At 39.4% G+C, this 17,195-nt stretch overlaps 1 protein-coding gene across 1 annotated transcript in view; it reads right to left on the reverse strand.

Annotated features, from left to right (window-relative positions):
• LOC306859925 (DNA (cytosine-5)-methyltransferase 3B-like) overlaps nucleotides 1-17,195 on the reverse strand; it is a 56,504-nt gene that overhangs the window by 26,443 nt on the left and 12,866 nt on the right. Inside the window, exons 3-7 of the mRNA XM_079401340.1 lie at nucleotides 10,350-10,500; nucleotides 6,986-7,074; nucleotides 1,824-1,967; nucleotides 1,160-1,279; nucleotides 138-296 (exon numbers count right to left, since the gene is read on the reverse strand). Of these exons, the coding sequence (XP_079257466.1) occupies nucleotides 138-296; nucleotides 1,160-1,279; nucleotides 1,824-1,967; nucleotides 6,986-7,074; nucleotides 10,350-10,500 (663 nt within the window). The remainder of the gene's footprint in view (nucleotides 1-137; nucleotides 297-1,159; nucleotides 1,280-1,823; nucleotides 1,968-6,985; nucleotides 7,075-10,349; nucleotides 10,501-17,195) is intronic.

Raw genomic sequence — 17,195 nt, forward strand, 5'->3', positions numbered from 1 at the left:
TCCCTTTAACATTAAAAAAGAAGTATGGCATTTTGGCTTATACTTTGCTGCTGAAATTGATCCTGAAATTGTATTGCTATTAGTATCAGGTACTGTGGTATTCGGGTATAATGACAACCCTTCGTTTTGTTTGTTACCTCTGAGAATTTCCCATCGCCAAACCACTGTAGCCAGCGCATGCCGTGGGAAGCCTGCCTCTTCCCTGTTGCTCTCCAGGTCACCACCATCCCTGGCCACCAAGAAAAGCCCTTTATCTTGCCCCAGACTAACTCTCCAATACCAAAGCCTTTATTATCCTGAGGAGCAGAAATGTAAATGAGACACAGTTCACCATGATTTCATACTTTCTGTTCACTGAAACCTGTATCAGATTTGAACAGGAAGGAGTCACAAATTTCAGTTAACAATGGCATATGAGATTTCTGTTCCCTAGACATAGCTATCTGATAATATGGCTTCTTCGTTACTAGTTTGATTGTGTTTTTCGGTCCTTTTTGTTTCCTTTTCAGCTTGAACATTCTGCTAAATAATTTATTTTGTGTTCCACAGAGAAAGAAAAATCATACAGGTTTCAACTTGTAGATTTTAATTTATGAGTGATCTATCCATTTAAATAAGACAGACAATTAACATTATCACTGCACAGATTTCTTTGATCCAGTTACATAAAAAATGACAATCACATGCTCTATGGCACTCAGAGAGCTGGACTGAGACACAAGTGAAACCTCTGACACTGAGCTTGTCTGAGCATGACTCTCAATCAATCAGGACCATTTCAACAGCCCTGTTGTTTCCTCACCTGTGCAAGTGTCTGTGAGTATTTATGAGTCTGTGGTCAACAGTGATTTACCCAGACGTTACTACCCACAAAACCCCCATTCAAGACCTTCACGGTCTCATTGTCTTGGTCATAAATGCTCTCTAAACGTGCAGCTGCCTGGCTTAGTGACATGCAAAGGAGAGGATACACCGTGAGAACAAAGGCTGTTATCTTTACATTCAAACAGAGTAGTTCTGTGAGGCTACTGTTACATGTCAAAGGCAGGTGGACAAATATAGATACTCATGTGTTGTTTGTGCATGAACATAAAAAGGAACGGGACATGACAGGATAGGTGGATACGTGTGTGTGTGAGAGAGAGAGATGTCCTGGTACCTTGTACTCAGGTTGGCTGACTGTGTCAGTTGTCGAGATGGATGTGGTGCTGCTCTGTGCAGAGTCTTTAGAGTCCTGTTCCATGAGTTCTAGTGTGGGACCCTCAGGGACACTAGTATCCTACAAACACACACAATTACATGTCTAAGTAAAGCTAAGCAAAATAAACACAAAACAAAAAACACAAAAAAAATATCACACAAAAAAAATCTAAATAGTTACAATGATAGTTACATTGAAAATCTATGGGGCAAACGTAAACAAAACCCCAAAACACAAAAAATAACCCCCCCCCCCCCCCCCTCCAAACATAAACAAAACAAAAATATAATAAATAGAAATTAATAAAAACATAATAAATGCATAAATAAAAAAATAAACAAAACAAACTCAACCCCAAAACAAAAGACAAAACACAAAATAAAGCATTACAAAAAACTGTTGTTGACTGTTTTGATTGGGTGAGGTACAGGCAACTTCAGATGTCTGACAACATAAAGACTCGACTTAAAAGTGTTGAGTTAAGTGTGAGGTGCTGACAGAGGCATGACAGCTTTAATCTGCCGCGAGGGTGATCTCTGCACATCTGCATTGATTTCAGTGTGTCTGAAGGACAGACATTCACAGAATAAAGAAGCTTTTTGTGTGTGAATGTGAGCATTACCAGGTTGTTGTGATCCTGTCTGATATGTCCCCTCTCTCTGTTGCGGGGTTTACTGTGAGCTGTCAGTCCTGCCTGAAAAATAGTCCTTGGACGAGGCCTTTGCCGCAGACCCGTCTCACAACCGGACCCAACGTCAGCCTTTTCCTAAAACCATAATGCTGTGACAGTTAGCTGATGCATGTGTAGAGTAAATAATTAGTGTTTTGACGTTTATGGGTTTTTCAATGGCCATCATCACTACAGTGTGGGGTGGCTTATTTTTTTAATAACTGATAATTGATGTCAAATAATATATTTTATTACACACACACACATATTTATAACTCTTCACAACAAGGTCTCATTTGTTAACATTAGCTAATGCATTAACTAACATGAACTACATGGTGTTACCTTGTTATTGTTACTGAATAAATGTTCATATTCATGTTAGTTCATACAGCATTAATATGAAAAGATACAACTTTTGATCTTAAAAATGTATTAAGTCAAGTCAAGTCAGCTTTATTGTCAATTCTTCCACATGTACAGCACATACATACAGAGAATTGAAATTGCATTACTCTCAGACCCTTGGTGCATACAGTTAACATTAAACACGTTCAGATACAGATAAATACAGTTTAAACATATGTACATACAACTATACAAATATACAAATGAGGATATTGTAGAAAAAAATAAGAATTAGATCGATAAAGTGGCATAAGGCGCATGGCAGATAGAGTGCAAAACCAGTTAAATAAAAACAACACTGTGTAGATATATTTGTAGTGCAAAAGAGCTTATCAGTCTGAGGACATTGTAGAAAATAAAAAAAAGAGAGATAGATAAAGTGCATAAGGCACATGGCAGAATAGATGGAGTGCAAACCAGTTGAATGTACAAAAACAAAACTGTGCAGATTTGTTTTGTTTTGTTTTGTTATGAGTGTAGTGCAAGAAGAGCTTATCAGTCTGTTGAAGTGACAAGTCGAAGTGACTGTTCGGATAGATTTTTGTCAGACTATCCGAAGAGGTAATTTGCAGTCAATGTTGGATGGGTAGTGATCAGCCAGTGCGTTCCTAGTGTGTTGCTGTGTTAAATGGGGGTGAAAGAGGGGAGGGGGGGCAAGGACGGGAGGGAGTTCAGCTTCCTGACAGCCTGATGTATGAAGCTGTCCTTCAGTCTGCTGGTCCTCGCCTGGAGACTCCGCAGTCTCCTCCCTGATGGCAGCAGACTGAAGAAGCTGTGTGTTGGGTGGGTGGGATCACCTGCAATGCGGAGGGCTCTGCGGGTGAGACGGGTGCTGTAGATGTCCTGGAGGGAGGGGAGAGAGACACCAACGATCTTCTCAGCTGCTCTCACTATGCGTTGAAGTGACTTGCGGCAGGATGCGTTGCAAGCACCATACCACACAGTGATGCAGCTGGTTAGGATGCTCTCGATGGTGCCTCTGTAGAAGGTGCACATGATGGGGGCTCGGGCTCTGGCTCTTCTGAGTTTGCGGAGGAAGTAGAGACGCTGCTGTGCTTTCTTGGCCAGTGCTACAGTGTTGTTAGTCCAGGAGAGGTCCTCAGTGATGTGCACACCCAGGAACTTGGTGCTGCTCACTCTCTCCACAGTCGCACCGTTGATGGTCAGAGGGGCATGCTGAGTGTGTACTCTCCTGAAGTCAACAACAATCTCCTTCGTCTTCTTCACATTCAGAGAGAGATTGTTGTCACTGCACCACCCGGCCAGGCGGCTCACCTCGCTCCTGTAGTTTGTCTCATCTCTGTTGCTGATGAGACCCACCACAGTCGTGTCATCCGCAAACTTAATGAAAATGTTGGAGTTGTGTGATGGTGTGCAGTCGTGGGTCAGCAGAGTGAAGAGGAGGGGGCTCAGCACACATCCTTGGGGGGCCCCAGTGTTCAGTGTGATGGTGCTGGATGTGTTACTGCCGACCCGTACTGCTTGAGGTCTCCCGGTCAGGAAGTCCAACAGCCAGTTGCACAGAGAGGTATTGAGCCCCAGCTGGGCCAGTTTGTGAGTGAGCTGTTGAGGGATGATTGTGTTGAATGCTGAACTGAAGTCTATGAACAGCATCCTGACATATGAGTCTTTTTTCTCCAGATGTGTGAGGGCTGGGTGGAGGGCAGTGGTGATGGCATCATCGGTCGAGCGGTTGGACCTATATGCAAACTGGAAGGGGTCCAGGGAGGGGGGGGGGGGGACAGACTTGATGTGGTGCAAGACTAGCCGTTCAAAGCACTTCATGAGGATGGGAGTGAGTGCTATTGGACGGTAGTCATTGAAGCAGGATGGAGATGACTTCTTAGGGACTGGAATGATGGTGGTAGCTTTGAAGCATGTGGGGACAACAGCCTGATTTAACGAGATGTTGAAAATGTCTGTGAAGACATCAGTGAGTTCCACTGCACAGTCTCTCAGTACACGCCCAGGAATGTTGTCAGGACCCGGAGCTTTGCGTGCATTGATCCTGCTGAGGGATCTCCTCACACTGTCCGGGGACAGCGTCATCACCTGGTTACCGGGAGGAGGTGGAGTCTTCTGTGCAGTGGTGCTGTTTTGTGCCTCAAAGCGAGCAAAGAAGACATTCAGCTCGTTCAGCAGGGGGATGGTGTTGTCACAGGTCTGTGGTGGGGGCTTGTAATCCGTAATGGTCTGTATCCCCTGCCACAGGCTCCGGGTGTCTCTGCTGTCGCTGAAACGATGGGCTATCCTCCTGGAGTACTGTCTCTTGGCCTCTTTGATGCCGCGGGATAGGTTGGCCCTAGCTGTCTTCAGGCCCTCCTCATCTCCAGCTCTAAAGGCAGCGTTCTGAGCCTTCAGAAGTCTGTAGACCTCCCCTGTCATCCACGGCTTCTGGTTGGCCCGGACAGTGATGGACTTTGTGACTGTTACATCATCAATGCACTTGGAGATGTAGGCAGTAACAGTCTCTGAGTACTCTTGGAGGTCTGTAGTATTGTTGTATGTGGCAGCCTGTTTAAACATATTCCAGTCAGTGGTGTCAAAGCAGTCTTGAAGTGCCTCTGACGACCCTTCCGGCCACACTTGAATCTGTTTGTGAACTGGTTTGGTGACTTTAACGAGCGGTCTGTATGCAGGCATTAGCATGACAGTGATGTGGTCTGAGGCTCCAAGGTGGGGGAGGGGGAGGGCCTTGTAAGCTCCTCTCTGGGTGGTGTAAACAAAGTCCAGAGTGTTTTTTCCCCTTGTTGGAAAGTCTATGTGTTGGTGAATTTTTGGGAGCACACTCTTTAAGTCTGCGTGATTGAAATCCCCAGCCAAGATAAGAAAAGCATCTGGGTGGGCTGTCTGCTGCTCACTGGTGTGCTGGTACAGATCATTTAGTGCCTCACTCCTGTTGTTGTTGTTGGAGCTGGGAGGGATGTATACAGCAACGAGCAGTATGGCTGTATAGTCCCTTGGTAGATAGAACGGGCGGCACTAAATAATCATAAACTCCACCAGGGGTGAGCAGTGTTTGCAGACCACAACAGCGTCGCGACACCATGCATCATTGATGTAAACACAGAGACCACCGCCGCGGATCTTACCTCCCTCGACGAGAGCTCTGTCAGCTCGATAGCATGTTAGCTGGTTGAGCTGTATGGCACAGTCCGGTACGCTGTTGTTAAGCCATGTTTCCGTAAGCACAAAAACACAACAGTCTCTTACAGTCCTCTGAGTAGAGTGGAGTAGTCGGATGTAGAGCGTACGTTCGCCAGTACGATGGTGGGGATAGCTGGCTTGTGTGGGTTGGCCGTTAGCCTAACTCGGATACCTCCGCGCTTACCCCTCTTCTGCTTCCTCTCACGCCGCTTGTAGCGCCTCCGCTGAGGGCGAGATGCAGTAGTGGGGGTCGGTGATGGAGAAGGCATTCGGAGCAGACCGAGGTCCCGCAGCTCTTCAGCGTGCGCGGAGTTTAACTCTAAAAATGTGGTTCTGTCGACATTGAGCAGAAACTCACGACTGTATGCGCGCTTAAAGACAGGTAGACGAGACGAAGATGTGTAAAAACATTGCGACTTACAAGACAAAAAACACGAAAACACCGATTTGTCGGGAGAGAGAGAAGCTGCTGCGACTGCGCGCGCCGCCATCTTAGGAAAATTAATGTTAACATTAGCTAACATTAATAAATGCAGTAGAAGTTTCGTTCATTAGTTCATGTTAACTAATGTTAACAACTGAAAACTTACTGTAAAGTGTTACATAGGTTTATATATTATATTATATTATAGCTGAAATTAATTGAAAATGGTTATTTATTATGATTTATTACTTTCTAAATTTACATGTTGTTTGCAGCATATTTACACTTTTATCGAGAGGAATTGTCAAGTAATGAGCTCAACTCAACTTTCTCAATATTTCCTTATTGAAATTAAATTCCATAACCTCAAAGGTTAATGGCAACCTGTTATGCACATTACAGCACCTGTTCAGTCTGTATAAATCTGACCCATATCTGTTCAGTCTGTAAACTGCCCATAATCTGACTTGTTTTGCTTTTTTCGCTTTGCACTGGATGCACAAGTTTTATCAATACAGAGTAAAACCGTAGTCAAGCATAAACACTACAGAACAGACATAAAATAGTAAATTCTGCTTATCATGATTTATCTGATTGTAAGGAGTCTTTACAGTAGAGAATGAATAGCCCTTATCACCTTGAAGAGTGAAATGTGTTAATCGTACAGATATGTATCACAACAACACACACATAGACATGCATACACATGCACTTAGTTTGCAGTTAGCACGCATGTGTATGGCAGAGTGTTTATTTAAAGGGGGGCAGGAATGCCACACAATGTTCTGCATGTCTTATTTCATTATGCTGATAATGCACAGAGGGCCTCAAAAGTGATATCAAATTCAGGTTTCTATGTGTTTTCCTGCAGGCTTCATGATGTTTGTTTATAAACGTGAATTGTGGTGAATGAATGGATGCATATATGATTACACCACTAATTTTGTAGTGCATTCTCCTCACTTATTTAACAATACTGCCATTGGTTTAAAAAAATGATATTTCCTGTAGTAAAACAATTGTGTTTTGACCTGTTTTAGCCATGCGTTTGGAAACAACAGCAAAATGACCTTTGGAATGTGAACCGTTCTGTCAAGGTGTGATAAGATCAGATGTGAAGTACATAAATTCTCACCTCACTGTAGGAGGAATCCCAGGAGCTGTCTTCCTCTGTGTCGGAGCGCTTACGAGATCTCTTTCTTCTGATGCTGTTCTCGCTCTCATCTGGAAGAATAAGGGGTTATATGAAATTTCAGACACTTACTGCATAATACTTCACCCTAAGCCTACCTGGTTATGAAATTTAAACATCGGAGTGATCATTCATTTTATATATTCAACTGAATAACAGTATGTAGTATTTGGTAGTATTTGTAGTAGTAATATAATATGTGACATAAATGAATGAAACCGTGTACAATAAAAAAAACTGAAAACATATTAAAGACAAATATTGCTCCTTAATAATAAAGCAAATTTTTGACACTGTCTGTAACACTGTTGATTTCCATTGAAAGTACAAGCAAAAAAGCTAAGGTCGTGCACCAGGATAAACATCATAACATATTGCTCCAAAGTTGGGATGCACCGATATCATTTTTTCAGAACCGATCCAATACTGAAAATTCGGATTATCGGCCGACACAGATCCGATCTGATAACAGCGTTTTTGTTTTTTTTAAATCAATGTAGAATTTATATACTTCTGTGTGTTGACCTGATCATCACTGTTTTGCGCATTAAACACAATCTACTAAATATAGACAACTTTAAAGAAAAATAACAAATTAAAAATATCTAATCATAATCTATGACATATCTATTATAAACTAGGTTAGTGGATAATTCAGCAGCAAAATTTATTCTAGAAAAATCATGAGTGCACAATAATTTTTCAAATCTAAACATTTAGTGAAATAACTTTATTTAGTGGTCGTGGTGCGCTGTGAGTGGAGGGGTAAGAGGGGAGACAGACAACACAGACAACTTTGGTTTTAGACAGTTTCATTTCACTCCCATTGAGTTAACACAAATGAACAGCCATTTGCACTCTGCATCGAAAACATGCAGAGTGCAAATGCCTTAAAATAACTTTTAAGGCTTATTCTGCGGTGATTGCAGATGGGTTGTGTCAAGGAGCTGTTACACTCACTGAATCGCTTTTGTGCTGAACTCTTATAACAAAGCAAAAACAAACACTCTCCTTCGATCCATGAACGTTTCTCTCAGTTAATGTACGTGATCTCAGAGTCTGAGGCGTCTGTCATAGCAAATCAACACATGCTGCTGTGAATAATTAAGAGAAGCGTCTTCTCTTAGAGCAGTTGTGGCCTAATGGATAGAGAATTGGACTTGTAACCCGAAGGTCGTGGGTTCGAGTCTCAGGTCCGGCAGGAATTGTAGGTGGGGGAGTGAATAACCAACATTCTCTCCACCTTCAATACCAACTGAGGTGAGACCCTTGAGCAAGGCACCCACGGTTCAAAAGAACCAAAAGAACGGTTCTCATTCGCACTTTGGGAATGTATGGGACACTCATCACCCATGAGTGAACATCATGAACGTCATGTTTCAGTTCCTCTGGAAGAGAAGACAAAAATGCCAAAGACCTCAGCTGTGTGGGAGCACGGTTACGAGTGGTTATGAACGATTGAATGAAACGCATTTGTCCGTGTTCGCTCCGTCTCGAATCGCGCTCGCGGAAGGCACTTGAGAAACAGTAGCTTGAGAAACGTTTACATGGACACTTTTTGCTTCCATCGGAATGAATTCATTCTGATTGTCAAATCTGAACGTAGTGTTTACATGTACGCTAAATAAAGTGATCGGGTTGATGAGAGCGTTTATATGTCACAAGCTTCTGATCGGATTTAATCTTTTGACATGCGCACACTGCATGAATATTCAGAGTTTCCCGCTGTCAGAGCATACTGTTTTAAAAAGCATATTTGATATTTATTTACTTCGGCTCCTAATTTGTCGATGACCAGCACATTAACTATTGTGCAGTGCTGCTTACTTTAGAAAGCAGTAAAAGTGCCCCTTCCCGTGTCCAAAACCAGTCGTCTGTGGATGAGAGTCTTAAACAAGGACTGGTGGGACGTTGTCCTGCTCCACTTCACATTCACTGAGTGAAAGCAGAATTTTAGAATGACTGGACACTCATTTATGACACTTTTATTCACCGGGAAGAACAGCTCGTTCCACGCGTCATATGTCATTATGCTATTTTTACATCACTGCACATGCGCAGTACTTTCCAGTTTCAGTTTTCAATCCGATCAAGTGTTTACATGTCCTCTCGTCCGGATTACAAAAGGAATAAACCACCCCTTACAATCCGATCAAAATTTTAATCAGATCTGGCCAATTCAATCCGATTGACGTGTTTACATGTGACTGTTTTATTCCTATTGTGCTTCTAGTCCTATTACGATCGGATTATAGGGTCCATGTAAACGCAGCTAGTGTCTCTTCCGGCTCGTGCTGTTCTGTAGTTTATTAATTCTGAACATGTCGTGTGTCCATATTGCACCAAAATGCAACACTGAGCTCCCTTGGGTCCGCAGCAACACATCTGCCACGCGTGAAGTCGATTGGATGAACGGTTCTCGACATAATAAAAATGCAAACAGACACACAGAGATTCCTGCCTTTATTAGAGAGAAGAATATGTTCAGCCCCTCCCTCCGAAGCTTCGCATATTCGGTGTTGTTTACTACCGAAGTTTCGAAAATCAAAAAAAGGTATTCGGACCAGCCCTACACATATGGTAGATAGGACAGAACAAGAAAGGCTATTAATAATCTTTCATTGTTCAAAAGAATGCTCAATGCAGAGTGCCACAAAGTGCTTATGCGCATCCTGTGCGCAGAATGATGCACTTGAAGCAGCTTTGAACAGAAATGTTCAAAGCACACGGTGAAGAGATATTGATGCATAATTTATTATATCTGTGCGATAGTTTACTACAGTTTTAAATTTCAGTTACTGTGTGCTCTTAGAGAGTTTTATCATTTTTAACTGTCTATTCCAACACGACACGCAGTTTGAATACTAAATGGAGGATGACAGACAGCCGCAGCGGAGAGAAGAGTTTATCTCAACTTGAATTTAAGGACTTAAATATTCATCTGTACCTCACATTGCTTTATAATATTTTTTTTGCCTTTCGTGGGGCTTAATGATAACACAGAATAGTATACGCAGAATATCGGATTTGGATCGGTCTCATCTGACCGATACCCGATCCGACAGAAAATATCATTATCCGGTACCAATACCAATACGGAGTATCGGATCGGTGCATCCCTTCTCCAAAGTATGGCCACATTTGTGTGAAAATAAGACTAGTGTGACAGAATTGCTAAAGTTATATTAAATTTTTTAATTCCTGTCATAAAACATTCCTAGCATTCACATGTAAAAACAGGTTTTACAGGAATTACATCTAGTACTAGTGATAAAATGAAAATGTATATTAAATCGGGTCTGTGTACCTGCGGGTGAGGCTGCGCCTCCATTCTGTTTGGGGCAGAAAGGTGAAGGTGGCTCTGCCGCAGTCAGCGGGCTGTTCTCATTGGTCATCTCCAGACCACTGTCGTTTTCTGACAATCCCTCTCCTACTGACATGTCACCATTCACAACAGCCTGAAAAAAAAGAGACATTTTGTTTAGAACATTTGGACAACTCACAATCTTCAATATCAGACAAGCAAAACAACAACAGAAGTTTGGGTTTGTGGCGGTACAGGTGTTCGCTGATACTAATGGTGGGCAGGCCCAAACATCTCTACAACATCACTGTCACTCTAACACAGCGCCCATTATGGTTATCAATGAATGGTTACATTTAGCACCAGAGTTTGGGACATGCTAACCAGCCAAACCTCGATCCCTTGACCCTTTCTTTTGCACTGTGTTGACAGAAAATATTTTTACCTATTAGAAGAAAACTAGATGTACACATCTGAAAAGAAACACCTTTAATTCTATCAAGTACAGTCTTAAAACACCTAGTGACCAAGATCAATTTCACAATAGCAAGGAAAAACTTCATATCTCACTTCTTTTCTTGAAATCCCTCAAAGAGAAAAATTAACATATGTGCATACATATGTATATAATCTCATGATTTACATTGATTAAATCAAATTTGGTAAACCTGTTAAACCAGTGAAATTAAACTTGGGGGGCACAAGGTTGAAAACCCCTGGACTACTAGACATCAAATGTATCCCCTGTCCTATAAATCTATTATGTATACAACATAATAAAATAACAGAATGTTCCTTTCTCTGATTTGCTTTGATGATGTACAGAATACAAAAACCCTGCCGGTCTTGGCTGCTGTACATTTCATTCTTTCTATTTAATTTCTCATCAGGTGTCACGAATCTGGTCTATGAACTTCCGTTTACTCACCACCAGAGGTCACTCCTCCAACACATTGACCTTCACACCACACAGACTGTTACATGTTACCCTGGACTGCATTTCCCATCAAGTACACACAGCTGTCTCCATCACACGCTCACACCTGAGAACCATCTCACAATCACACACCCTTTATAAACCATGGACTTCTTTTCACAGATCGCTGTGTATTGTTCTGCGTATAGCACTCCCCTAGTGTTAGCTGCCTTACCGAGCCATTCTGTGTTTCTGTTTAGTCTCATGTAATGTTCTGCGTTTATCACTCACCTAGTGATAGCTGCTTTACTGAGTCTAGTGTTCAGTTCTAGTCTTGTCATTCCGTGTTGCCTTGTTTCCTGTTTTCTGATTCCTGCCTGTGTTTCTTGGATTCACCCTTCGTCTTTCCGTTTGGACTCTGTTTGCCCCTGTTTGGACTATTGCTTGTGTACTCGGATTACCCCTCTTGTCAAGCCCTCTGGATATTGTTCGCCGATCAAAGACCCACGCTTGCACAGTGTCCTTTTCTATGAATCAAAGATTTGTTTGTCCCTCAAAAAAATCCCTGCTTCGCATTTTACTGTAGATATAGTCTATTAAAATGTTATTTTTGCCATATTTATTAGAGATGCACTGAAATTAAAATTCTGGCCCGAAAACTGAAACTGTTTTTTAAATAATTATTTATTAATTTCATTAAATAATATAAAATAATTTTCCAAGACTTTGTAATATAATTCGCGGTAACACTTTAGAATAAGGTTCCATTTATTAACATTAGTTAATGTATTAACTAACATGAACAAACAATGCATTTATTACACTATTAAACTTTGCTAATGTTAGTTAATGAAAATACAGTTGTTCATTGTTTACTCATGTTAGTTCACATTACATTAATGTTAACAAACACAACTTGTGAATTTAATAATGCATCAGTAAATGCTGAAATTAACATTAACTAAGATTAATAAATGCTGTAGAAGTATTGTTCATTCTTAGTTCATGTTTACTAATGTTGTTAACTAATGTTAATAAATGGAACCTTATTGTAAAGTGTTACCTAACTCGCTAATTTTAATCATACTGAATTTATCCCTAATATTTAGTTTATGGTGCCAAAACAATAAAAACTTTGGTCACACTTTATTTTAAGGTCCAAATCTCACTATTAACAAACCATTAGGTATAACCTTTGCCTTAAGAAACTCCTAATTTGCTGCTTTTTAGGATTAGGGATGTAGAATATGGTCATGCAGAATATGTGCTTTATAAATACTAATAAACAGTCAATATGTTATTAATAATAGGCATGCTAATAAGCAGCTAGTTAATAGTAAGAATTGGCCCCTATACTAAAGTGTTACCAAAACTTAAACACACTGTAAAAAAAAAAAAAAGTTGGGCAAACTTAAAAGTTTAAGGCAACCAGCTTCAGCAGATTTTTGAGTTTTCTCAACTTCTTGTTTTAAGTTTATTCAACACAAAGTTGAGCAATTTCCTAAAAATTAAGTTGAGAAAACTCAAAAATCTGCCGAAGCTGGTTGCCTTAAACTTTCAATTTGGCTCAATTTATTTTTTATTTTTTTACAAGTTCAAGTTTATTTGTATAGCGCTTTTTTACGATACAAATCGTTGCAAAGCAGCTCTACAGGAAATTAAGTTTCCACAATATATTTATATATTGCAGAACCTTAATATTTTTAACTTATAGCAAAATTTGGTAATTCTTTATGTTGTCTAAGCATTGGCATCCTCTGAGGTCCTCTGAGGGGTTAGCATTATCTTTTCTCAGGTGTTCGGTCATCTCAGATCATTTAAGGGTTGGATCCAGACTGAAGCTTCTGTCATTCCTAGTTACCACAGGATGTTAATGCCGTGACAGAAACAGAGAAACAAATAGAGACATAATTAGCGTAGCTGCTGTTCCATCTAAGCAAAAATGATTTGTTCAACCCAAGCTAAAGAATAATAATAATGTACATTTGATCAGATATAACTGCAGTACAATATTATAAAATGCCTTATGTGAATGCTTGGCTAAAGAGATGTGTCTTTAATCTAGATTTAAATAGATAGAGTGTGTCTGAACCCCAAACGTTATCAGGAAGGCTATTCCAGAGTTTGGGAGCCAAATGTGAAAAAGCTCTACCTCCTTTAGTGGACTTTGCTATCCTAGGTACTACCAAAACTCCAGAGTTTTGCGACCTTAGGGAGCGGGTTGGATTATAGCGTGGTAGAAGACGAGTTAGGTACGCAGGAGCTAAACCATTTAGGGCCTTATAGGCAAGTAATAATATTTTGTAAATGATACGGAACTTAATAGGTAGCCAGTGCAGAGACTGTAAAATTGGGGTAATATGATCATATTTTCTTGACCTGGTAAGAACTCTAGCCGCTGCATTTTGCATTTCTGTAGCTTGTTTATTGCTTGTTTATTGAAAATAGCAGAGGACCTAGGACAGATCCTTGTGGTACTCCATACTTTACTGGTGATAACTGAGATGACTCTCCATTTAAATGAACAAAGTGATAGCGATCGGACAGGTAGGATCTAAACCATCTTAAAGCCTGCCCTTGAATACCAGTAGGGTTGTAACGATATACCGGTATGACCGTCTATCGCGGTTTGAACGTACACGGTTAGCATACCGTAAACATTTGCATATCTATGGTTTAAAAAAAAAATTATATATATATATATATATATATATATATATATATATATATATATATATATATCTCACCCGCGCATATGCAATTTATTTCGGCTGCTTCACTCTGCTGAAATGACAGAGACTGTATCTAATCTCCATCCCCCGTGAAAAAAAGTTAAAAATTGCAGTAAGGGAATACTTTGGATATTTAAAAAAAAAAAAACACGAGCGTGGGGTTGTCCTTGAGGACGAATCTAATTTGCAAAAAATGTGGACGCAAAGTGGCTGCAAAAGCAGGCAATACATCCAACATGTTCGCTCATATTCACGGACACCATCCCTCTGTGCAGATAAAGGTATGTCGCATTTATAACAAGTTATAAGGCTGTATCATTTCCGTGATGCAGAGGGAATCCCGGTGCAGTCGTGAACATGGGATTTACAGTATAACGTTAACGAGGTTGTCATTTAAAACGCGCAATCTGATGGATGGATAAATCAGTAGATATGAGTGGCACCGTTTTATCTACTGAAGTATGCATGCATGACACTAATGGTGTTTTCAGCGTCTACATAAACATGAACATCAGCAGAGCTGCTCTGAGAGAAAACAAGTTTTATTTGAGAAAAACCACTGTCAAATAACTCAAAGGTCTGCTACAACCCGTCAAAATAAAAGTTCAATTTAACTTGAAGTCCTGACAGAAATAAATTAGCATTGTACAATGTACTTAAAAGTTATGACAACAATAATAATATTTTTTATAATAATTCATTTATTTAAACATTATTTTTAAGGAATATCATGTTTGTCCATGTTTTAACTTAGAATACCTCTGTTGTGCAGCACTTTGCCAAAAATAAAAGTTGTTAAATTTTCATTTGATAACATTTTAAAACATTAATTAAAATGTTAAAGTGTGATATAGATATACATAAGGCTTATGGCTTTATTTTGTAATTTTTTATTCCTCAGAAGGGAGGCTTACTTTCATTAAAATGATTTCAAGTTTGTTACAATTTGTTCACTCAAATAACTTGTTCTTATTCTTTTAAGAGTCATTGTTACTGATAAGAATTATTGTTTAATATATACCGTGAAACCGTGATATTTTCTGAGACGATTATCATACTGTGAAAATCTCATACCGTTACAACCCTAAATACCAGTATGGTTTTGTAATCGATATATGAGTGTGTCATGGTCTATAGTGTCGAACGCTGCACTAAGATCAAGTAATATTAGCAATGAGATGCAGCCTTGGTCTGAAGCAAGTCATTTATAATTTTAACAAGTGCAGTTTCTGTGCTATGGTGAGGCCTGAAATCTGACTGAAATTCTTCATAGAGATCATATTTTTGCAAGAAGGAGCACAATTGAGTAGACACAACTTTTTCTAAAATTTTAGATATAAACGGAAGATTTGAAATGGGTCTGTAATTTGCCACTTCATTAGAATCTAGTTGTGATTTCTTAATAAGAGGCTTAATAACCGCCAGCTTGAATGGTTTTGGGACGTGACCTAAAGATAACGATGAGTTAATAATATTGAGAAGCGATTCTTCTGCTACAGGTAACAACTCTTTCAGTAGTTTAGTGGGTACAGGATCTAATAAACACGTTGTTGGTTTAGATGCACTAATAAGTTTATTTAGCTCTTCATGTCCTATAGTTGTAAGGCACTGCAGTTTTTCTTTGGGTGCGATGAATGAAGCTGAAATACTAGACGCAGTAGAATCTACATTTGATATTGTATTTCTGATGTTATCTATTTTATCAGTATAAATATTACAGTGCATAAACTTAAGACATTAATATCAAAATGTACATAAATATCATATAGGTGAAAAATATTCACATTATAAATATAAATATTCATATGATATTACACTTTACAGCTTCATAACCCAGCCCTCATTTGAACATTCGAACAAGAGAATTAGTGTTTCTGTATGGACATGCATATGAAAATTGAAAACTATACTAATGAACCAGAGATAACACAGTTTTCTATAAGTACAGACACAGAGTAAAGCACACAGGCTGAAGATTGTGTGTTCATGGATGTGGGAACAATACAGGCTGCTGTCGCAATTCTGTGCCGTCCACTGGAATGCCAGACATCTTTCATGCCACAGCTGTGCTTCAGCGGATCAGAGGTCTTGCCAACATGGAAACATACACACACACACACACACACACTACCACAACAACCAAGCTGAATGTGTAAAAGGTTAGTCCTTACATGTTTTAAATAAAGAAATGGTCTGTGCATGCAAATATTCTTCATGCATATTTTCAACTCAAACTTCTACAAACCAATTTGCTCAAAGCACCTGTGCAGTGTCAGATGTGTGTTTGTAGTAATTTAACAACAGCTTTGAACACAGTTCATCCAAGCAGACTTTAGAAAATGAAAATTATACCATCATTCATTCACCCTCACATCATTTCAAACCCATAAGACTTTGGTTAATCTTCAAAGCACAAATGAGGATATTTTAATGAAACCTATGAGGTTTCTGTCCAGGTAACTAAAGCATAGAAGATCCAACAAGGTCTTACAGGCGTCATCCAGAAAAACTAATCCATATGAATCAAATGGTTTAATCAGTCTTGTGAAGAGATGCAATAATGGATAGTTCTGTAAGGGATAGTTCATTCGATAATGGAAATTTTGTCTTCATTTACTTACCCTCATATTGTTCCAAACCTGAAGAAACCTGTGAGATTCTTTCTTTTGTTGAACACATAAGAAGAACATTTTGAAGAATATTGGTAACCAAACAGTTGACGGTAGCCAATCTTTTTCCATAATATGAAAGTTAATTCTCCTCCTCTTCAGAATATCTTCTTTTGTGCTCAACAGAAGAAAGTCATAGAGGTTTGAAACAACTTGAGTAAATGATGACAGTGGTTTCTTTTGATGAATTATCACTTTAATTTTTGGCATTTATTTACATTTTAACAATGACACACATACATAGAGCACATCACATATGTGACCCTGGACAACAAAACCAGTCATAAGTGTAAATTTTTCAAAATTGAGATGTATACATCCCCCAAAAGCTGAGTAAATACGCTTTCCATTGATGTATGGTTTGTTAGGTTAGGACAATATTTGGCCAAGATAGAACTATTTGAAAATCTGGAATCTGAGGGTGCAAAAAAATTCAAAATATTGAGAAAATCGCCAGTAAAGTTGTCCAAATTAAGTTCTCAGCAATGCATATTACTAATCAAAAATTAAGTTTTGATATATTTACAGTAAG

This window comes from Barbus barbus, assembly GCF_936440315.1.
Source record: "Barbus barbus genome assembly, chromosome: 40".
NCBI classification, from domain to species: Eukaryota; Metazoa; Chordata; class Actinopteri; order Cypriniformes; family Cyprinidae; genus Barbus; species Barbus barbus.